A 24,009-nucleotide genomic window follows, 5' to 3' on the forward strand; every position below is an offset into this window, starting at 1 on the left:
GTCCACAGCTGTCTTCATTGAATCCTATGGGAGAGAAATGTGAGGGATTTAGACTGTAGCTTAGATTTTGTCTAGAGACTAACTTTTACCTGTAATCCTAGACACAAACCAAATATGGTAGTGGTTGAGGTCATGGCATTTGGAGTCAGACCTCCTAGAATCATCCTAGTCAGTACAGAACTGTGGTCTGGCCCCTGACTTGCTTTTACTGTCTCTGTGACTTCTTACTAGCTGTGGGCAAGTGACAACTCTCTGAGTATGTGTTGTTTTGTGTTTTTTTAATCAGTGAAGTAAGGATAATAGTAATTCTTTTCTGACAACAAGATGATGGAGCTTAGATGAGATAATGTATATAAAGCTTTTACCAAGTTTCTAGAACACACAGGTGTGGATGCTAAGTCGCTTCCGTTGTGCCAGGCTCTGCGACAGGATGCACTGTAGCCTGCCAGGCTCCTCTGTCCGTGGGATTCTCCAGGCAAGAATACTGCAGTGGGTCACCATTTCCTCTTTCAGGGGATCTTCCTGACCCAGGGATCGAACCCGTGTCTCTTATGTCTCCTGCATTGGCAGGCGGGTTCTTTACCACTAATGCTACCTTCTAGAACATACTAGATGCTCCACAGATAATCCTACTTCTCTTCTTTCCTTCTTCCTATCACTGCCTTCTCCTTCTTCTTCTTCTTTTCTCCCTTTTTCCTCCACTGAGCTTTCAGAAAAAGAGAGAACTAGAGGTGTAGCTTCAGGAAAGGCATCTTTATTTCTAGTTTGGCTCTGATTGCTATGATTTTGTGACATGGACGGTAGTCAGAGATGTTGACCCTGCCTGTTCACCAGTGCTGATTTGTTTTCTTGCCATTTCTCTGCAGGAAGGATCAGAATGTTCTCTCTCCAGTCAACTGCTGGAATCTCCTCTTAAACCAGGTGAAGCGGGAGAGCAGGGACCACACCACGCTGAGTGACATCTACCTGAATAATATCATTCCTCGGTTCGTCCAGGTCAGCGAGGACTCAGGAAGGCTCTTTAAAAAGGTAAATAGGCTATTTCTAACCACAGACACCATCTCGCAAATAAGAGAAAGAAGGTCTTATTGGCCCACTTAAAAGGCTTTCCATGGGTCTTGCCCTAAAAACGTACTTATGGAGAGAAAACATTGAACTGGCTTCCTTTCTCAGATGTTTTATAGCAGCCCTGGGAAAGGAACCATTTGCAAGGTACAACCCCAGGTCTAGCAGCATAATTCATAATTTGTGACTATTAATAATGACCATATTTGGTTAATTTCCTAAGTGATCTGTGAAGCTGTTGAGATTCAGAGATGTTCTGTGTTGTTTTATGATTTCCTCTTCTAGTTCATCTAGCACAGCCGTGTATGTTTATGTTTTTAGTTTAGTTCTATTTCCAAGTTCTCATCTTGGCCAAGGTGAACTCATGAATTTGGTTATTCTTATCATGACATATCTTTGTCTTTGGTCCCTGAATGTGGTTTTTTTTTTTTTTTCGGTGCTCCCAGGTGGAACTTGAACCCATCCCTGAATGTTTTCTGAAGCTCAGTTGTTTGTCACAATTCCTTGGCTATATGTCAAAAATTTTGACTAAGGAAAGACTTAAAATTAATTGTGATAATCTTAGGAAATTTGTGCCAAATTCACCTGTCAATAGTGGAACTAGCCTTTTGGAAACCCAGGAAGCTCTTTTCTAAGCTCTCAACCTGAGCTCTTAATGGTGTCATTTATTCATAACTTTTGGTTACAAATGGTGGCAAACACCCCAACCATTGTACATGATGTACCATGTCTAACATTCAAGCTCTGACATTTCCAAAAGATTTTTTAGAAGGTGAATAACCTTCCCACAAGTGATATGTAAAAAGAGGATGTATTTATATAGAGGGTTATCATTGGTTTCGTACATAGAGAATTCACTGGTTTCCAGTTGACAAAATCAGTGTTAAAATTTGAGGCTGGGGGAGAATGGACTTCAGTAAATAAGACTGTGGTCCATAGTAGCCTTAGCTCTTGATCAGTTTTCTGATTCTTAACATTAGGAAGTATACAGATCTCAGTAGGTCTGGAATTAGAACCCAATTTCTTTTTTTTACGAGCATGAAAAAAGAACTTCTTTAGAATTATCCATCTACATAATTGCATCTGTGAAGGGGCTTTCCCTGTGTCGTCCAGATAGGATATTAAGAGTAAAATCATCTGAGAATGAAAGAAGGAAGAGAAAGATAACTCCTTGCAGAGCTCATTGGCTATTTTTAGTGGTCCGGCTGTGCTGTGGTTGGGCCCATACTTCATTTAGGGGCGAGGGTACTTTTCACCATCTCCTCATGCTTCCTAGCATCTGCTCCAGCTTGCTTGTCATTAACTTAAATTATTCTGTAACATTTGGTGACATTGTATGTGACTAAAATTAATGACTACAGTTAATGATACTGTATTCAATTCTGGAACACTGCTAAGAGAGTAGATTTCAGGGGCTCTTTTCCTACACACAGAAAAGGTAACTATGTGATGAGGTGATACATTATCTTGATTGTAGTAATCATTGCACTGTGTATGTGTATACTAAATCATTTTATACACCTAAAATATATAGAATTTGTATTTAAAAAATTTTTAAACCTTAGATGGAACCAGTGATCAGATACCACTTCTCTACCATCTTGACAGACACTTAGACCATCTCGAGAAGAAAAGGGGTTGATAGATAGTGTCCTCCTCTATTTCTTCTGTTCATCTGAGAAGAAATTTTTATGAGAAATGTTTAGCTATCTAGACTTCACCCCATCTCTCAGGTCCCTTTTCTCCAGTTTCAGAAGGTTAGAGAAGAACCAAGCTGAGAGAATCTTATAACCCCTCCAGATTTTAGAGATGTTTGTGCCAAAGGCAGTCAGTTATCAAAGCCACAAGTGTCCCTGGTTCCGCAAATGCCATTCACATTTCACCAAAGGCCTAAGTGCATGGCGTGTATATACAACATGGCATGTATCCCCATCCACTCATGAATGATATTCCGAGCTTTGTCTAAGCATTGGCCTCCTTAAGCAATGCATTTCTATGCTGAGGGTGTAAGGAAGAATTTCTAATTAATCACTGGATTGTTTATATATTGCATTTCATTGAAGAAAAGTGAATATATCATCGGCTTAAAGCTAAATGCATCTGTATAAACTGAAAACTGTAACCAGCTTCCAACTCAAGAAACAGAATATTTCAGGACCCCCAGAAGCCCCCTCATGCTCCTTTCCTGTCACTAAGGGATTGGGAGGGGTGTCCCCAGTCCCTCAGAATAGCATCACTCCTGACTTTTCACAGCAGAGACTAGTTTTGCTCAGTTTCATACTTTATATAAATAGAATCTTGCAGTGTGTACTCTCTTGTGTCTGGTTTTTCTCCTTCAACATTGTATTTGTGAGCTTTGTTCATATTGTTGTAGGTAGTTATAGATCATAGGACTTTCTCTTGATCTTTATAACTTTTCACCAGTTAAATTATAGTGGATTAGGGATATCCTTAGGATTGTCAAATAACCGATGTTTACCTTCCCACAGAGTGCATAACCTCTTTTCTTTCTCCCCTGGGGCCCAATGTAGGCAGAGAACTCTAAGGTAGAAACTAGTTTGGCTGACCCTAAGAACAGATTAATTCTATTTGGATGAGAAGCCCTCTGCTTTCTAGTAATGGGCAAAGAAGCAGTTTCTCTCCATCCCTCACAGTTTCAGTCTCCTTTGCTTAGAGTGTGTTGCACATGAAGAATTAAGATCCCACAGGTTGAGCTATAGTAATCGGATAAGAGAACTGAGGTGTGTCCCTGGCCACCCTGGCAGTTTCGTGACGCTTCTTGGGGCTTGCTTTATGCTCTTAAAGCAGAGCCCTTCCCTAAGAGATTCTTTCTCTTGGGCTCAGCTTAGCCAGTAACTCTGAAACTCTGGACAATTCCTTCTTTTTTCTCTGCCTTAGTTCTCTCAAGTTTAAAGAAAACTGAGCTATAGGACCTTCATTCTGCCTCTGAAATCTAATGCACTGTAACTGTATGGTAACAAGGACATCCTACCCTGGGGGCTTCCTTCTGGTTGCTGGGTGACCTTTGTTACACTGTGATAAGGTAAGCTGCAATCCCTGAGATAAGGACGGACAAAAGTGGGTATAGAGAAGGGGCTTGCTTAAGCAATGGAAGGCCGCATTTCTTAAAAGATTGAAGTATTGTTTCAGATTCTTTTATCTATAATGGCCAGCAACCAAGAGATACCACACTAAAATCCAAATATGTAGAATAAATACACCTCTTGTTTTACCTGTAAATTTGGTTCCAGTAGCAAAAGGAAAAGCCCACATTTCTCTGGAGACACAAAGAAAATGTACCTTTATTTCTGGTTCAGCTGTGGACACCCGAAAATTTACCAGTATTTTACGTGAATTTGAATCTTCTGCTTGTCACTGGGAAAAGTCAGGGCTTTTCTTCCTTTAAAGAAATTTATTTTAATCTATAAAACTTAACGATTCTCTGGTAAAGGTTATAAATCATCAGAACCAAAATTTTTGAACGCTTGTGTGGTAGGTACAGTGTTAAGCACTTTGTATGCATTATCTTATTGAATCCTTACAACACTTGTATAAGGTAGTTATTACTATTACCCTTATTTTATGGAGGAAGAAACTGAGACTGGGAGAGATTAACCAAGAAAAGAAATGAGGCCGGTATTTAAATACAGCCATTAGGCTCCAGAACCCAAGGTTTTCCACCTACATGTTCTATTAGGCCTCTCCAGGTATTGTATGCAGAGTAGAGGGTACTCTGGATTTTCTTGCTCTTTTTCATTGAATCCAGATATTTCACTTAGTTACAGAATTAAACTAACTTCTTCTTTAGCACGCAACCCTTCAAAGGATCTGGAGGTGTTAAACCACAACCTTCAGTTGTTTCTCCTACCTGGTGTCTGGGCAAGCACCTGATGGTAAAAGTGAAATAGGGCAGCACGTTTTTCTCCCTAGGGGCAGAATCTCTAGTAAGAGGGGAACAAAGACTCATTAAAGATGAGAGCTGCCCGAAAACCTGACTAGAAGCTAACTCAGCTAATTTGGGGATGTCAGGGTGGCTGCACAGTTGGCCCCTCTTTGCTCTGAACCCCCTTAAGGGATGCTCCCTGCTGGCCCTCTGGTTTGTGGTTATGTCTGCTGGGACATATTTCACATGTTGCCTGAAGTCCTGGTAGAGATTCCTTTAGCTAAATATAACATGTAAAGAAAGTAGCCTCCTGTCCGCAACTTAGAAACAGGCGCACTTTGTCTAAGACTCCAGGGGAAATTGAGCCCGTTTGGTGCTCCTGACATCCCCTTTCATGTTATGAAAGCTTAGTCTGTCTAACCCCTGTTGGAACCAGGGTCTGGGCAAATATTATTGCTGCCACCTTCATTTGTTTAATGCGGTGGCTTCAAAAACAAATTCTACCAACTCTGACTCTCAGCTCCATCTCGTCTCTTTGCAGGGCATGTCTTACTAAAGGATCCCACCAAGAAGAGAAATCGTTTCTCTCACTCTCTTAGTTTAAACTGAAATAAACTTGGATGTGCTTTTTCTCACCAGGGAGAAGACCACCCTGTTCTCTCTCCCCTCCCTCACTTAGCTGGGACACTCTAGATGTACCTCCAGCTTGGCCTTTCCAGTCACACTTTCTAGCCCTTAACAGCTGTTTACTCTTAGGCTTGGAAGGCAGTCAGTTCAGACAGTCCTAAGGCTGAATTTTATTCTGCCTGTTATGGTATTTCAGGTAACTGTTTTATCTTTATTACCCTAAGGTTCTATGGCAGAAAGTCAGGTTAAATTGAGAAAGCTAGGTCAGATTCCCAATAGACCAGTAGTTCTCAACTTCTTCTTTTCGAGAGAGTCACTTGGGAAGTTTTTTTTTTTTTAATCTTTGCGACCTTGAAGAGACAAAGATTTCTTAGGATATCAAAAGCATGAACTATGAAAGAAAAAAAGAAAAAATGGACTTCATCAATTCTTAGACTTTTATTCTTGGAAAGATTTTGTTAAGAAAATGCAAAATAAGCCATAGGACGGGGAGATTGTATTTGCAATACACAAGACTCAATAAGAAGAAGATGGAATACCCAAATTTTTTTAAACAGGTAAAAGGTTTTAATAGAAACATTCACCAAAGAAGATATATATAAATGGCTAGTAAGCTCATGAAAAGATGCTCAATATCATTACTCATCAGGGAAATGCAAATTAAAACCACTATAAAGAGATAGATTCTAGTGCTAGTAGATTCTAGTGCTATATACGCACTAAAATCGTTGAAATTAAGAAGACTGACAATACCGTTAGAATGGATGGAATTCTCATATGTTGCTGGTAAAATATCTATAAAGGTACAACTGTTTTGGAAAAATAGTTTGGCAGTTTCTTATGAAGTTAATAATGTACTTAACCATATGACCCATCAATTCTATATCTATGTGTTTATCCAAGAGAAATGAAAGTATATATCTACACAAAAACTTGTACCTGGATATTCATAATAGCTTTTGTTGTAGGCTGAATAATGGTCCCACCCCCAAAGATGTCTCTGTTCTAATCCCTAGAACCTGTGGATGTTGTTGAACTTTATCCATAAGTCTTTGCACATATGATGAATTTGAAGATCTTAGGATGTGGATTTAATTCTTGTTTACATAAGTGGGTCCTAAATGCAATCACCAAGTGTCCTTAAAAATGGGAGATGGAAGGAGATTACAGGCGAAAGAGAGGAAGGCCATGTGAGAGAAGTGGAAGGAAGGAAGCAAAGTCACAGAGAAGATGCTAAGCCACTGGCTTTGAATATGGAGCCGAGGAGCTCGGCTCTAGATGCTAGGAAAGGAAATTGAGAGCCTCGCTGCTGATACCATTTGGCCCAGTAAAACTGGTTTTGAACATCTGATCTCCAGAACTATACAAGAGTAAATGTGTGTTGTTTCAAGCCACCAGGTTTGTAGTAATTTGTTATGGCCACTGTAGGAAACTAATATTTTATTTATTAGAGCCAAAAACTGGTCACAACTCAAATATCCATCAACAGATGAATAAGCATATTGTAGAGAATCATACTGTGGTGTGTCCATATATGAATACTAGTCGGCACTAGGAAGAAATGAAATGCTATTGGATACAATAATGCAGATGAACTCACGAAACATTCTGTTGATAAAAAGAAGCCAGACATTATGAACACGTTCCATATGATTCCATTTATATGAAATCTTATAAAAGATAACTCTAATATATAGTGATAGAAAGTAAATCGGTGATGGCTTTGGGGCCAGAGTGGGGATGGGGCCAACTGCAAAGGAATACAAGGGGACTGGGGGTTGTGGAAATGTCTTACACTCTTCATTAGGGCTGTGTGCATTTGCCAGAAGGTGTCATCGATATACTCAGAATGTATCCATTTTATTGTATTCCAATTATGCCTCAGTAAAATCGATTTAAAAGATAATGAAAGAATACTATGCCAAGGCTCCACTTCAGGACAGTTGAATCATGGTCTCCAGGAAAGAGCCCAGCTGATCCTTGCATATAATCAGGGTTGAGAATCACTGCTGTAGATACCCTGGTTTCCATCCTGGGGAAACCCAAGAGCACAGAGGTATATGTGAAGCAGTAAGATCCTGTCCGTCTGTCTGTGAGCCACGTTTTCCCCTGCTGCAGACAGTGTTGAAGCATCTAGGTCAGTTTGTCTAGGCTGCCCATTGCAGTTTACCTTTATTCTTGGAGGATGACAAAGGGTGAATCTGGCTTTAGGGGTCCCCCTGAAAATAGGAGATGCAAGAAGGGTGCTGAGGAAGAATCATAACAGGACCAATTAGTAATTGTCTCCAGGCCCCTGAGGTGTTAGACATGTCCTTTTCCCGTGAGATCAGTCAGAAGAGAATTACCATGACCGGTCAGCTTTTCTCTGGCCAAGGAAATGGCTCTGGCAGTGAAACAAGTTAAAAGGCGATTTGAAACTAAAAGCAGTACTTGTTACCTGCTGCTGCTGCTGCGTCGCTTCAGTCGTGTCCGACTCTGCGTGACCCCATAGACGGCAGCCCACCAGGCTCCCCTGTCCCTGGGATTCTCCAGGCAAGAACCCTGGAGTGGGGTGCCGTTTCCTTCTCTATTACTACCTGTTTATCCCCTTTGGATAGGACTTCCTATGGAGTCTTTGAGTCTAGCTGTTTGGCATATATGAGGGGAGAGGGTGATGACTCACCACCATGTTCTGTGGTGGTGGTGTCATAACTGGGAGGAGAAGAAATGACCTATGGCGCTGGTAGAGCTGAATGTCCCTGATCAGTACCATAGATGGAATGTATGAAGAAAGCAGTAGATTTCCAAAGGTTTTGTTCTGCCCTCTTGAGAACAGGTTTGACCTAAAGACGTTTCTGGGGGGAGGAGATGATTGACTTACCCCTCCCTCTCTTCCCCAGTCCACCCTACAGCTTCCCCTCCACAGAACTCAGTATCGATTGCTGATTAAATTTCCCCCCTGTTCTAACAAGGTCACTAACAGCGGTGTGTTGTGCTTTATAGACAGCTGTTACCATTGCCCAATTTATCTTGTTGGTAGCAAAACTCTGTTCCAATTAATTGAGCTTTATTCTCTCATATCGGATGAAGAGATCCCCTTTGGAAAAAAGAATAGGATGTGAAGCTGAGCTTATATGAGTAGGGAATGGAAGGCTGCCAGCTACTTCAAAGGTATCTCTGATGATAGGGGGGCGTCAGGTTTGCTGCCAAAGCCAGCATTGAGGGGAGCTTTGTACTTAGTGCTGTTTGTGGCATTTTAGCTTTGGTTTCTGTGACACTGGGTCAGAAGCATCTGTATCCTCCTCCTTGGGGCTTCTCTCTGGGTGTCCCAGGGTTCTTTTGGCCTTAGGAAGATTCAACTAAGAGGGAATGTGTGCATCAAAGATGCCTGCTTTGACTAAGGTTAGTTGATACATTGCCTCTTCGGTGCTTCAGTTCTCAGGTATATATGTGCCTGTTTTGAAAGAGCACAAGGTGCTCTGTGTAATGGTACTCCATCTTCATAAATCAAGGGGTGGTTAAGAGTATCAGAAGAACAATTTTAAATTACGGAAAAGAGAGATGTAGTGGACAAAAAGCAAAAATGTCTCCATGCCACCTTGTATGTACTGGGATACTACCCTAAACTAGGAAAGCATGTAGTCAAGAAATATTATAGTGAAAACTATATACACACCATTATGCTAGTGCTAAAGAGAACTTGAAATCAATTGAGGAGGAAGATTTGCCCACAGGGGGCTTTTCAGTCCATTTAAAGCTCCCAAAACTTTCTATGGGAAGATGATAAGAATACTAATAAATAACAAGCTTTCTTGAAATGCTTATATACTTTTATTGTTGTTTCTTAGTCACTCAGTCGTGTCCAACTCTTTTACGACCCCATGTACTGTAGTCCCCCAGGCTCCTCTGTCCATGGGATTCTCCAGGCAAGAATACTGGAGTGGGTTGTTATTTCATTCTTCAGGGGATCTTCCCAACCCAGGGATCAAACCCTCGTCTCCTGCATTGACAGGCATGTTCTTTACTGCTAAGCCATCAGGGAAGCCCTTTATATACCGTGCTGCTGCTGCTAAGTCACTTCAGTCATGTCCGACCCTGTGCGACCCCATAGACAGCAGCCCACCAGGCTCCTCTGTAGGAGACCCTAAATATATTTTCTCTAGTCTTTCCATCTATTTTGAAACGTTTTTTTTCCCTTAGCTTTTTACATAAGTATAAAGTTGTTAGAGAAAGTGCTTGTATTGTAAAGTGTACAGCTCTATGAATTTTTACAAATGGAATCAAGTGTGTAATTATTACCCAGATAAAGAAAAGAATGTTCCCAGTATCCCATGAGCCCCCTCTTTTGCCCCTTTCCATTCATTATCCTCTGAAAGCCACTAGCCTGACTTCTAACACAATATAAGTATTTGCTGCTTTTGAAAAAAAATTATATAAATGGAATTTTATTTTTTCAGCTATTTAACTATGGCATTTTTTCCTTCCCTTGTTTCTACTGTTTATTATGAGAAGTCAGCTATGATTCTTATTGTTGTTCTCCTGGATATGTTTTGGGGGATTGGGCGACTGCTTTTAGTATTTCTTCTTTTTTTAACGTTTATTTATTTTTGACTGCTCGGAGTCTTTGTTGCCGTGAGTGGACTTTCTCTAGTTACAGTGAGCAGAGGCTGCTCTCTCGTCGCGGCGTGTGGACTTATCGCAGTGGCGTCTCTCTTTGCAGAGCACGGGCTCTGGGCTGCACAGGCGTCCCTGGTTGTGGGGCAAAGGCTTAGTTGTCCCTGCAGCACGTGGAATCTTCCCAGACCAGGGATCAACCCCGTGAACCCTGCATTGGCAGGTGATTCTCAGCCACTGGACTACCAGGACAATCCTATTGTTTATCTTTGTTTTTTAGCAATTTGACTATGAGTCTAAAAGTGGTGTTCATTTTTTTTTTTAATTTGACCGGGATAAGTACAATATCTAAATAGCCTGGATCCATAGACAGTGGTTTTACCTCAATTTGGGAACAATTATGGCAAATATTTTTTCTGTCCTGCTTTCTCTTCTTGCTTTGACTCCAACCGCACACTTGTTGGACTGCTTGATACAGGCCCGTAGGTCATGGAGCTCTTCTTCCCCTGTGTGCTTCAGTTTAGATAATTTCTAAAGTTTACTGATCCTTTCTTCTTGTATCCAATCTGCTATTCATACCATCCAGTACATTTTTAATTTCAGCTGTTATATTTTTCAGTTTTATGATTTCCATTTGGTTCTTCATTTTTCTCTTACAGTTTCCATAGAACTCCTGAAAGTACCCTTCTCTTCATCTATGATTTTTAAAACATATTTGGCAATTATTTTAAAATTCTTGTCTGCTGTCTTCAGCATCTACATCATCTGTGGTTCTTTTCTATTTAGTATTGACTTTTTCCTCTTGACCATGAATAACATTTATTTTTCCACATCTACTAACGTTTTATTTTGTATTAGACATTGTAGATGTCATTATTGAGATTCTTATTGTGTTTAATCCTCCTCTGCAGAGTGTTAAGTTTTGATCTACTAGGCAGTTAAATTGGTCACCTTGAGCTTCTAGGGAACTGGTTTTATGCCTTGTTAAAATGGGTCTATTTTGGTTTTGCCTGTAGTTCTGAAACATGTTCTATACACATAAGTTATGACCTTTCTGGGGTTCCCATGGAAAGCCCAGGATGTTTATCAAGCCCTCTAACTTGTCAGGCTTTGAACTCCAAAGCCCATCTCCCCTACAGTGGCAGTAGCTAGGATGACCAGCAGTCCCGGTTTGCCTGGGGGGTGAGAAGGGAGTTCCTGGGATATGAGACTTTCAGTTTTATCCATTCTACTGTTGATGACACTTGGATCAGTTTCCACTTTGAGGCTATTATGAATAATGCTTCTGTGCACATAATTTTGGAAAGTTATTTTTCCTCCCACTGTATATTGAAAAAACTAAAGCTCACATTGGTAAAATGCTCTTTTGTAAGACCAAGGAGAGGTGACATTGGAATTTGAAATCCCATGCTCTTTCTACAGCATCACCCTGCCACTCACGTTTCAGGATTTATAGGTGCCATCCTTAAAACATAGTTATTGCCAAATCAGATTGTTGAGCCTGGTCACAATCTGAGCTTTGATGACAGTGAATTCAAAACCTACTTCTCTCTCCCCGTTTCCCCTTTTTCCCTTCTCTGTTTTCCTCTCTCTTCCTTCTTACTTTCTATTCTTTTGAATAATCTTTTAAATTTTTATAGCACATGTGCACTGCAGAAATGAGAAAACATCAAGAAGCAAAAATATGATAACTGAAAAGCAGATTGTATTGTATATACTGTTTTATAATCTATTATTTTAGTCAAAATCTCCACTTACCCATTTCAGTAAATTTTCATTTCATCTAATGTGCAAACCATGTAAACATTTACCTAATTGTCCTAGAAAGTCCTTGACACCTGGTTTTCCCCAGCTAGTATCTAATACACAGTGGTTTTATGTCCCTTAAGTCTCCTTTAATCTAGTACTGTTTCTTTGCCATGACGCTGATTTGTTGCACAGACCACGCCAGTGTCCTGCAGATTCTCTTCCTTCTAGATTTGCCTGCTTGCTTCCTTGTTTTGTTATTTAACTTCCTCCCATATCCTGTATTTCCTGTAAATTGGAAGGTGGTTCTATAGGCCAGACCTACTCATGATATATATATTCGACTAGAATATTTGGTAGGAGATGTTGGATACTTCATACTGCATCACATCGGGAAATAAACCCACCAGTAATGATGCCACTATTGGCCACCCCCCAGATTAGGATGATAGTCTGAAGCCTCTATTTTACAGCCACATTTTTCTCACACAGTAAAAAGCCTGTTGTATGGTATGATTTATAGTGCTATCATACATATTTTGGGTGCCAGTTCAGTTGTTCATCTGATATTTTTTAACATCAATTGATAATCTCTGTACTCCTTATTTGATTACAAGATGCTGCTCTGAGAAAAGATTACTAATATAATTCATCAGGCACCATGAAAATAGATAGCAGTTTGTAAAAATGTATTATTCCCAGGAGAAACTACACTAATGGTGTAGAAGCTGGCTAGGTATCAATTGTTTATTATAAGACTCACAGCAATAATAAAAATAAAAACTATAACTAATACTAAAAGGACTGAGGCTGAAGCTGAAGCGCCAATACTTTGGCCACCTGATGCGAAGAACTGACTCATTCGAAAAGACCCTGGCGCTGGGAAAGGTTGAAGGCAGGAGGAGAAGGGGACGACAGAGGATGAGATGGTTGGATGTCATCACTGACTCGATGAACTTGAGTTTGAGCAAGCTCTGGGAGTTGGTGATGGACAGGGAAGCCTGGTGTGCTGCAGTCCATGGGGTCACAAAGAGTCAGACACGACTGAGTGACTGAACTGAAAGAAAAGAAAGAAAGAAAGTGAAGTAGCTCAGTCGTGTCTGACTCTTTGCGACCCCATGGACTGTAGCCTGCCAGGCTTCTCCATCCACAGGACTTCGCAGGCAAGAATACTGGAGTGAGCTGCCAGTTCCTGCTCCAGAATATCTTCCCGACCCAGGGATCGAACCTGGGCCTCCCGCATTGCAGGCAGACGCTTCACCCTCTGAGCTACCAGGGAAGCCCTGCTGACCACTACAAGAGTGGCAGCCATGCCTAAGGACTATGCTAAGTGCTTTATCTGTATTGACCTATTTAATCATCACAACAACGCTTTAAGATGGCGGGCTGCCGTCTATGGGGTCGCACAGAGTCAGACACAACTGAAGTGACTTAGCAGCAGCAGCAGCAGCAGTGGTTCTATCATCTCCATTTATAGATAAGAACATGGGCAGAGGTTAAGCAATTTATTCAAGGCCGTACAGCCAATTGGTGGCAGAATTGGGATTTGCAGCTACGTGGCCCACTTCCTCTGTGTCATCTCTTCACATCACTGTGGTCTGCTCCCTCGCATGTAGAAAGGTAGCAGTCATTATATTGGGAAGTTAAAGGGCCAGTGCTTGTGAAAGGAATTAATGACTTGGGCATTCTGCAGCAATACCTTTGGGTACTTTTGCCAGGCCAGGATTTCCCTTGTGCTCTTCTGACTCAGCTTCTTGCCCAGCCTGTCCGGAGAGAAAATAGGTATCTGATTTCACCTCCCTCCTCGCCGGACTGGCTTCTTTTGATTCCCCTATTTGTCTTTGTCAGGAGTTTTCCTTTGAGTTTCTTCCTGCTTGTCTAAACATGATTTTTAATTAAAATGTGAAAAAAAAATCTTCTTTTGAGATAGCATCTTCAGTTTTTCCATTCTCTTCTTCTCTCCTTTAAGATATGGAACTTTTCAGATCTGATGGTTTTTCTACCTGATCATGCCCACCCCTTAGCCTTTTTGCTTTGTTTTTTTCTTTTTCCGTCTTTGGCTCTGTGCTCCGCAAATCATTAGGGTTTCTGTCCAGCTTTTCCTAGTATTTAGCCAACATGAAGCTTTCAGTTACTTGCTAATTTTGTCTGCACTAACTCTTGTCTTTGAGAGTCCATAGGAACTTATTTCTTACGAGCTCTTGGAATCATCCTGTGTTGAGCTAAGTAGTTATGGTTAAAGCCCAGGGACAAGACTGAATAGCAGCATTTTCTGTCACCTTTGATTTGGAAGCAAACAAAAATCCCTTAGCTTAGTTTACTTTTTTTCCTAATTGTTAAAGTAATACATATTCTTCCAGCACATTGAGGGGAAAACAAAAATAATAAAAAGAAAATAATAATTACTTAGTATTAACATTGTAAGGTGTATTTCTTTATAGTCTTTTTCTATGTGTATTTTTCTTTAGAAAATTAAGATTATATTGTAATTATTTTGTATAATTTTTTTCATTTACCATTTTAGCTGAACATTTTTTCCATGTCATTGCATCCTCTTTAAAAACGTGGCTTTTAATGATTCTGTTTGCTGATTATCCCACAGCTCCTTCCTACATTCTTTATGGTTCTTTGGCTATGTTGTTTTATCAATCTGCTCGAACATGTTCTGGTATGTCCAGAAGCAATCCAGAATCTCATTTGTATCTTCCTGCAAGGCACTTGTTTGTAGGAATGCTTTCATTTGAAAATACCCTACTTCCACGTGATATAAGGCAAGGAAAGAGGGTTTCCCCTCTTCTTTCTTCCTCTTTTCTTCCTCTGTCTTCCTCTATCTCCGAGTTCAGCCTGGAGCCTAGACCTCAGACCTATGGCTGACCTGGGTGCTGGCTGGCTCAGTGGAATTCTTTCACTATATTAGGTTTCAATTTCTTCATCTTTGCACTGGAGAATATTACTCATATGCTCACTTTTCCTTCCCAGAATGTTTACACACACACGTGCATGCACGCACACACACAGACTTCCCCAGTAGCTCAGAGGTAAAGAATCTGCCCGCAATGCAGGAGATGCGGGTTTGATCGCTGGGTTGGAAAGATCCCCTAGAAGAGGGCATAGCAGCCCACTCCAGTATTCTTACCAGGAGAATTCCATAGACAGAGGAGCCTGGTGAGCTATAAAGTACATTGGGTTGCAAAAGAGACATGACTGAAGCGACTTAGTGCGTGCATGTGCATGCACGCATGCGCGAGCACACACACACACACACACACACACACACACACAAGAATATTATTTGTCCATTAAAAAAAACAAGATCCTCCCATTTGTGACAACGTGGATAAAGGAGGAAGGAGTTATGCTAAGTGAAATAAGCCAGACAAATAAAGGTAAATGCTGTAGGGTGTCATTTATATGTGGAATCCTTTTTCAAAAAGCCAGTTTCATAGACATAGAGAACAGAATGGTGGTTGCCAGGGGTTGAGGGATAAATGGGCTGACATAGCTTGAAGGGCACAAATTTTTAATTATAAGTTCTGAGGCTCTATAGTAAAGCATACAGTTAATAATATAGCATGTGTGCTTGAAAGTTGCTGAGAGTAGATCTTAAGCCTTCTCGCTACACACACAGAGAGTTAACTATGTGAGGTGGTAGATGTGCTAATTATCTTGATCTTGGTATTCATTCTACGATGTATATGTATATCAGATCATCACTTTGTAGACTTTCAGTTCAGTTCAGTTGCTCAGTCGTGTCTGACTCTTTGCAGCCCCGTGGACTGCAGCACGCCAGGCCTCCCTGTCCATCACCAACTCCCAGAGTTTACTCAAACTCATGTCCATTGAGTTGGTGATGCCATCCAACCATCTCATCGTCTCTCATTCCCTTCTCCTCCTGCCCCTAATCTTTCCCAGCACCAGGGTCTTTTCTAATGACTCTGTTCTTCGCATCAGGTGGCCAAAGTATTGGAGTTTCACCTTCAACATCAGTCCTTCGATGAATATCCAAGACTGATTTCCTTCAGGATGGACTGGTTGGATCTCCTTGCTGTTCAAGGGACTCTCAAGAGTATTCTCCAACACCACAGTTCAAAAGCATCAATTCTTTGGTGCTCAGCTTGCTTTATAGTCCAACTCTTCACATCCATACATGACTACTGGAAAAACCATAGCCTTGACTAGATGGACCTTTATTGGCAAAGTAATGTCTCTGCTTTTGAATATGCTATCTAGGTTGGTCATAACTTTCCTTCCAAGGAGTAAGCGTCTTAATTTCATGGCTGCACTTGCCATCTGCAGTGATTTTGGAGCCCCAAAAATTAAAGTCAGCCACTGTTTCCACTGTTTCCCGATCTATTTCCCATGAAGTGATGGGACCGGATGCCATGATCTTCGTTTTCTAAATGTTGACCTTGAAGCCAACTTTTTCGCTCTTCTCTTTCACTTTCATCAAGAGGCTCTTTAGTTCTTCTTCACTTTCTGCCATAAGGGTGGTGTCATCTGCATGTCTGAGGTTATTGATATTTCTCCCAGCAATCTTGATTCCAGCTTATGCTTCCTCCAGCCCAGCATTTCTCATGATGCACTCTGCAAAGAAGTTAAATAAGCAGGGTGACAATATACAGCCTTGACGTACTCCTTTTCCTATTTGGAACCAGTCTGTTGTTCCATGTCCAGTTCTAACTGTTGCTTCCTGACCCGCATACAGGTTTCTCAGGAGGCAGGTCAGGTGGTCTGGTATTCCCATCTCTTTCAGAATTTTCCACAGTTTACTGTGATCCACACAGTCAAAGGCTTTGGCATAGTCAATAAAGCAGAAATAGATGGTTTTCTGGAACTCTTGCTCTTCCTATGATCCAATGGATGTTGGAAATTTGATCTCTGGTTCCTCTGCCTTTTCTAAAACCAGCTTGAACATCTGGAAGTTCATGGTTCACGTATTGCTGAAGCCTGGCTTGGAGAGTTTTGATATTTACTAGTGTGTGAGATGAGTGCAATTGTGTGGTAGTTTGAGCATGCTTTGGCATTGCCTTTCTTTGGGATTGGAATGAAAACGGACCTTTTCCAGTCCTGTGGCCACTGCTGAGTTTTCCAAATTTGCTGGTATATTGAGTGTGACACTTTCACAGCATCGTCTTTTAGGATTTGAAATAGCTCAACTGGAATTCCATCACCTCCACCAGCTTTGTTCATAGTGATGCTTCCTAAGGCCCATTTGACTTCACATTCCAGGATGTTTAGCTCTAGGTGAGTGCTCACACGATGGTGGTTATCTGGGTCATGAAGATCTTTTTTATAGTTCTTCTGTGTATTCTTGCCACCTCTTCTTAATATCTTCTGCTTCTGTTAGGTCCATACCATTTCTCTCCTTTATTGAGCCCATCTTTGCATGAAATGTTCCCTTGGTATCTCTAATTTTCTTGAAGAGATCTCTAGTCTTTCCCATTGTGTTGTTTTCCTCTGTTTCTTTGCACTGATCACTGAAAAGTTATAGACTTTAAATAAATACAATTATGGTTTTTAATTATTCCTCAATAAAGTTAAGAAAGGAAAGAAAGAAAGCGCTCTGCAGAGTGTGCCCCTTGTGCCTTCTCCCTGCTAGGGCAGTCCTTGCCTCTCTAAGCTAGTCTCTTTTAGCACTGTGTTATCATATAGGGTAGTAAGGAAATATAGAAGGCAAGCTGGGTGATCCAGTCTCTAGCTTTAATTGTCTCTTCTCCAAAGCCAAGATAATCCAATCCTTCTGCCCACAGTAGCATCACATCCTTTCCTGCCTTGTTTCTCCCCATGACCTTGTTTTCCTTTCGATGTTCATTTTGAGGATAGAGAGTAGAAAAAAGCTTTCTCTTTTTGCATCTCTATGAGTCAGTGGCTTTTCTGGGGTCTTGAGTTCTCAGACAGGAAAACTGCAGAGCCCACCTGATTCTTCTTTCAGGGACACTTTAAAAAGAGAGAGAGCGAGAGCACACTGCTTTATTTAAATCCAGGATACCACTATCAACTAGTTCATTTAGTTCAGTTTAGTAAACACTATTAGATTGTCTTTAATTGCTTGGTGACCAAATTGGCACTATAAAAGAGCTGCAGGACACGCTTGAAACACGGTTCAAGATCTTAGATTTCTTACCTCTCAGTTGGATAGACAGGCCATAGACTCCAGAAGCAGGTTACAACTTAAAACATCAATTTAATGAATGGTACTGATAATTGGTTATCTATAGAAGTTTGGACTTGCACTTTCACTTTCCATAGAAGTTTGGAAAAGGCACAGATTTACGAAAGGTGAGTCAGGCAAGCTTCATACAGGGAAACAAATTGAGCTGATGTTATTTTAATTATCTGCCAGGATTCTTAATTAACCATCCATGCCTTATCTTCTGGAAATATCTTTTGATTATTTCCATATTACCTGGTGCCAACTTCCTCTCCTGTCTCTTTGTCCCCATGAGAGATGCCACCCATGAGAGCAGGCTGACAGCTGCAGAGGCTTGGTTTCCCCAGCAGTGTGGGATGAGCTTGGAGCCAGAATGTACAGGGCTTTGAATGCCAACCCAAGGAGTTTAAGCTACTGGTCAAAGAAAGCCATTGACCATTTTAGGTAGGGCAGTGAGATATTGAAAACCATTGTTTCCAGCAGCACTGATGGCTCAGTATGGTTTAGAGTGGAAGAAAGCATTTGAGAGCCCACTACAACAATTGAGGGGATAATAGAAACCAGTTTTTGGATATTGGCAATGGGAACTGAAAGAACAAGATTTTTGTTTTTTTTTTTTTGCCATGCTGCTTGGTGTGCAGGGTCTTAGTTCCTCGACCAGGGATCAAACCCATGCCCCCTGCACTGAAAGCACAGTTTTCAATGTTTTGTCAAAATAAATAGGGTAAAGATGATGGAGGTGCCAGGACAGTGTTGTTTCATATAGGGTGCTCAGGAAAGGCCTCATTGATAAATTGGTATTTGACTTGATTATTGGAGGAAATGAGGGAGTTTGCTATTCAGCTCTCTGAGGAAAGTATTTCAGATAGGGGAAACATGTCTAAGGCCATGAGATGGGAATATGTTTTTCTTATTTAAAAAACAGCCTGATGGCCTTGCACACAGTAGCCAAGATGGAGAGTGGTGGGTGATATGGTTGAGGATCGGGGGTGGAACAGAGAATTGATAAAGTCTGACTTCTGTTGAAGTAGGATTGTTCTGGCTGCTGTGCTAAGAGAAGACTGGAGGAGGGACAAGGTAGGAGCAGACCAAGAGGACCAGTTAAGGAGGCCCCTATAAGCACTTCAGGCAGCAGGCGATGGTGGAACACAGCGGTATTCATAGATGTGGAGATCGTGAGATAAGGTCAAAGTCGGATATATTTTGAAGACGGAGCCAGTAGCATTTGCTGCTAAATCAAATGTGGTGTGTGGGGAAAAAAGAGTCAAAGATGATTCCCACCGTTTTGGCCTGAGCAATTGGAAGCTGGAGTTGCTGTTTATTGGGGGAAAGTGTGTGAAAGAATGAAGCTTCCCTTGTGGTTCAGACAGTAAAGAATCTGCCTGCCATGCAGGAGACCCGGGTTCAATGCCTGAGTCAGGAAGATGCCCTGGAGAAGGGAATGGCGACCCACTCCAGTATTCTTGCCTAGAGAATCCCATGGACAGAGGAGCCTAGCAAGCTACAGTCCATGGTGTCACACAGAGTCTGACACACTCAGTCGAGCTACTAACACTTTCATTTCACACATGTGATAGAGTCACTGATTCTAGGTCAGCCCTTTAATTAGTGAAGAATCTGAGAGTCAGGCGGGGGGACTTGCTTAGGAGTCACCCACTTAGGTAGTAGCAGAGGTGGGAGCAACCTACCAGGTCAGTGCCATGCTTCCTGAGTTCAGTTTTAGGCATGGCAGTGTGAAAGTTCAGTGAGGGTTAGGGTTGGACAGGAAATCTGCAAATTAACCCCATAAAACTGGCAGTGGAAAATCTGACAGTGGAAGGCTTGCAAGTGAGTGTGTGGAGAAAGGAGAGGTTGAGGCCCAGAGAGAGGATTTTAAGGAGCCAGCAAAGAGGAGAGAAGAGTGAATTAAAAGGGGTGGAAGGAAAATGAGGCTAGCATGGCTCACGGAACCTAAGTGAGAAGAGCTGGGTGCGATGGTGTTGTTCTGAAGGGGTCGGGAAGAATGGTGTCTGAGCAGATGTCATTCAACTTGGACTCTGAATTCTTGGGAGACTGTGGTGACTCACTGGAAAAGACCCTGAAGCTGAGAAAGATTGAAGGCAGGAGAAGGGGATGACAGGATGCGATGGGTGGATGACATCACCGACTCCATGGACATGAATTTGAGCAAGCTGCAGAAGTTGGTGACGGACAGAGAAGCCTGGCGTGCTGCAGTCCGTGGGGTCACAAAGAGTTGGACACAAGTGAGCGACTGAATTGATCCGAACTGTGGTGTCCTCAACAGAATCTCCACTCATGTTTTACGTACTTTTCGTAGCCTCACTTTACTAATAGTAAGGAGAAATACAGCAGTATAAGCTGGAGACAGGGAAATTTGTTTTCAAAAAACTCCCTTCCAACTCTAGTGTTACATTCTTATGAGTCTTACAGTGAAGTTTGACCATCCCAGACTTCTGCATGCCCTTTGGTAAACTGAATGAGCAAGCATCCTTCTTGCCCACTTTGTGGGGATAATAGTGGGAAAGGATCTAAAACTGCTTGGAAGAGAAATGTTCTATAAATCAAGATTCCTCTTCTAGTTGAGGTTAACAGGTTTTTGATTTGAAAAAGAAACTTGATAGAGGTATAAAAACACTTTACATTAGGGATACATTAAATGCAGAGGACACTGATTGATGAAATTGATGTTGCTCTTTGAAACAGCGTAAAATAGTTCAGTTACCATTTGGATTAAATCTTGCTAGATTCCTAGGTCCATTAGAATCCTATCAAATCCTGCTTTTGAATGTGATTTACTTTCATTGACCTTTGCCCCCTAGGCCACACAGATCTTTCACGCATTCATAGACTAGCATCAGTCTAACACAGGATGAGGTTTTCTGTTCCGAGTTCTGAACAGTCTGTCTGTTTTGGAGCTGCAGGCTAAAGCCCCAGTGGAGTTTAATTTTGTCCTTCCAGTCCCCTTCACATAACAGTCTATGAAGAGCAGGAATGGAAATTAATTGTACCTGCTGGCATTATTAAAGTTATCAGTGCATATCCTCTCCTGGGCCAGGAAGATTAAAAAGGGTGTTGTAATCAGAGCAGATGATTTCTGACACAAGGAGTAGGCTTCCTCAGCAGGTTGATGTAAGGATGTGATCCGAGCATGTCGCCTCTGGCCTGATACCACATAGCTCAGGGCTATGTGGAATCTCTGCCTCAGCCTCCCACCAGCCCTGGAGGAAAGCCAGGCGTCTGCTCTCTCCAAATAGATCTCTTAGGTAGAAACCCCGTCCTACTCACTGAAGACTAGCCTATTCCAGCTGCACCTTCTTGACTGCAGGATGCGGTCAGGTGTCTCGGGCAGGTCAGGCCTGAGAGTCAGCCACACCTTGTTCCGGTGCCCCTGAATGAAGTAAGGCAATGTGCTGCTGCTCCCTGCTGATTCAGTTCGCTTTAGCAAGCGTTTATTAAATGCTTCCCCAAGCGCCACGCTCGGCCCAGACATCTGCCTGCGTAGGTGCTGCAGTATTTTGTTCGTTTGGAATAAAGAGGCCTTTTTTGTAGTTTACAAATCAAAGAAAACCCTGATTTGGGAGTAAGAGTTTCTTCCCTGCTTCGACACTGACTCACAATGTGACGTCACTTTTTAATCTAAGACTTGGTTTTCTAATCTGTTCAACTGCAGGTTTAGAGTCATATTTCCAAGACTGCTCCCTGAAATCCTGGAATGAAGTGCAGGAATTTTTAGAGAAGTGTTTGGTATTATCGTGGTTCTAACTGAAGACAGTGTTTGAGTTCTGACTCTGTGTAGCCTGTTGCTGAGACGGAGAAGATGGCATGGCGAGGACCCTGACCTCAGAGCACAGAGTCTAGTGGGCAAAATGGGCACACAAATAAGCAATGATAGTTTAGTATAATAATGGGTTCTTCCGTGGAGAAATGCATGAGCTGAGGTTTGCCTTGTGAAGTCCTTTGAGTCTTAGTGGGGGAGAAGGAGAAGTGGGTAGGGTGGTGAACAGAGATTCCTGGGAGATGAAAGAGCCTCTGCAGAAGACAAGCAAATCGTGTCCGGGAACTGTAGATGCTCTGGGTGAGGACAGCAGGCACGCCCATGGAGGATGGCAAGTGATGAGGCTGAAGAGGCAGGCCGGGCTTGCGTGCCTCATGCCTCACTCAGAGCTTACAGTCTGAATTCAGCAAAGGGGAAGGCTCGTAATGTTATTGTGCCTTTTTTTTTTTTACTTTTCATTTGGAAAATGACTTCAGCCTTAAAAAGCTACAAAAGCAGTATAAAAAATCCTATATACCCTTCACCTAAATCCCGCTAATGTTAGAATCTCATATAACCACAGTACAATGATCAAAATTAGGAAATTAACACTGATTCAATACTATTACCTAATCTACTGGTCTAAATCCAGTTTTACCAGTTGCCCCACTCATGTCCAGTTTCTGGTTCAGAATCCAGTTCAGGATTACCTGTGGCACCATCCCACTCATCCCCTCTAATCGCTGACGTTTCCTCTATCTTCCTTTGTCTTTCATGACTGACACTTGTGGATAGTTCCAGCCAGTTACTTTGTAGAATATCCCTCAGTCTTGGTTTGTCTGCTGTTTCCTCATGATTAGATCTGATTAAACAGGTTTTGGCAAGAACACCGCATAAGTGATGCTGTGTATTTTATCAGGAGCCACTTCTGGTTGATTTTTCCCATTACTAGTGGTGATTATTCTGATTGCCTGGGTAAGATAGATGTCTGCCAGATTGTTTTACTATAAGTTACTTTCTTTCCCTTGCACTTCAGATAACCTGTGGAAAGCATTTTTGAGACAATGCAAATATCTGTTTCTCCTCATCTTTGCCCACTACTTTTTAGCATCTATACCTGCTTTTTAACTGAAACAGTCACAGTAATGGGTTTTACCAAGGAAGTACCGTGGACAGATTCTCCTTTTAGAAAGATTACTCTGAAACCTTTGGTTGTGAGAGAGTTTAGTAAAGCAAATACAGTTAAATAAAACTGTCTTGATAGTTCATGTGAGAAATGATGGGGTCCTAAATTAAGATAGTAGGAGGAGGCAAAGAGAAGATGGGGGAGACATTCCAACTATATTTGAAATCAGAATGCACAGGGCTTATATTTTATGCTATAGATTTAAATCCTAGAAATTTAAATCCTGTTTAACCCAGAGCCATTTCTAATCTCCAACACAGATGTGCTCATCTTTTGGTTATAGAATATGGTAAAATGTGATCATCTTCTCAATATCCCAGAGGCTGTCTCTGCTGGCCCTGTTCCTAAATTTCTGCCATCCCTTCTTTGCCCTAACAAAAAACCCAGAGCAATAGGCCATCGTCATGATTTGACAGCATCAAGGAAGCATTTCTTATCAGTTTTTCCAGAAAAAGAGAGAAAATATGCAAGTCAGCAAAAAAGTGGAGGGCAAAGGCTCAGTTCTCACCTTAAGAGGCAGTGTGGAGAAGATGTCTGTTTACTAGAGGGCAGCGAGCTTTTTTAGCATGGCTTTGCAAGGGAGCTGAAAATCATTTTAGTTTTTCATGTCAGGGAGATTAATTGGGTTTGTAGAATTACATGAGAATTTAGGGATTAGCCTAGACATTTAGGATGGTTTCTGACCTCAGACCAGTTGTTGACTTGATCTAGGCAAGAGGAAATGGAATTGAGCTCAAGATTCTTCTTCCTTCAAAAGCTGTAGAGGACACACCCTGTTCTAGTCTGGAGTCCTGCTTACTAGGTTTCTGAAAATCCTCTCATGGGTTGTGAAACAGTACTCCTTTGGCTATATTTCTGTCCGTGGTGATGTGAGTTAATGAAACTGGCAAGCAGATAATGGAGGGAATGGGTTAGATGTCCCTGGCAAGAGGTCATGACGAAATGGATCTGTGGTTGATGAGGGGATTTCAACACAGACCCAAATCAGTTCCTCAGATAGGTCA

At 41.6% G+C, this 24,009-nt stretch overlaps 1 protein-coding gene across 4 annotated transcripts in view; it reads left to right on the forward strand.

The window, feature by feature from the left end:
• Positions 1-24,009, forward strand: part of SRGAP2 (SLIT-ROBO Rho GTPase activating protein 2) — a 250,476-nt gene that overhangs the window by 129,225 nt on the left and 97,242 nt on the right. For all 4 annotated transcript variants that reach the window (XM_068986092.1, XM_068986093.1, XM_068986094.1 and 1 more), the window contains exon 3: positions 867-1,029. In XM_068986092.1, coding sequence (XP_068842193.1) covers positions 867-1,029 — 163 coding nt within the window. The remainder of the gene's footprint in view (positions 1-866; positions 1,030-24,009) is intronic.

This window comes from Capricornis sumatraensis, chromosome 14 (assembly GCF_032405125.1).
Source record: "Capricornis sumatraensis isolate serow.1 chromosome 14, serow.2, whole genome shotgun sequence".
In the NCBI taxonomy this organism is placed as follows: domain Eukaryota; kingdom Metazoa; phylum Chordata; class Mammalia; order Artiodactyla; family Bovidae; genus Capricornis; species Capricornis sumatraensis.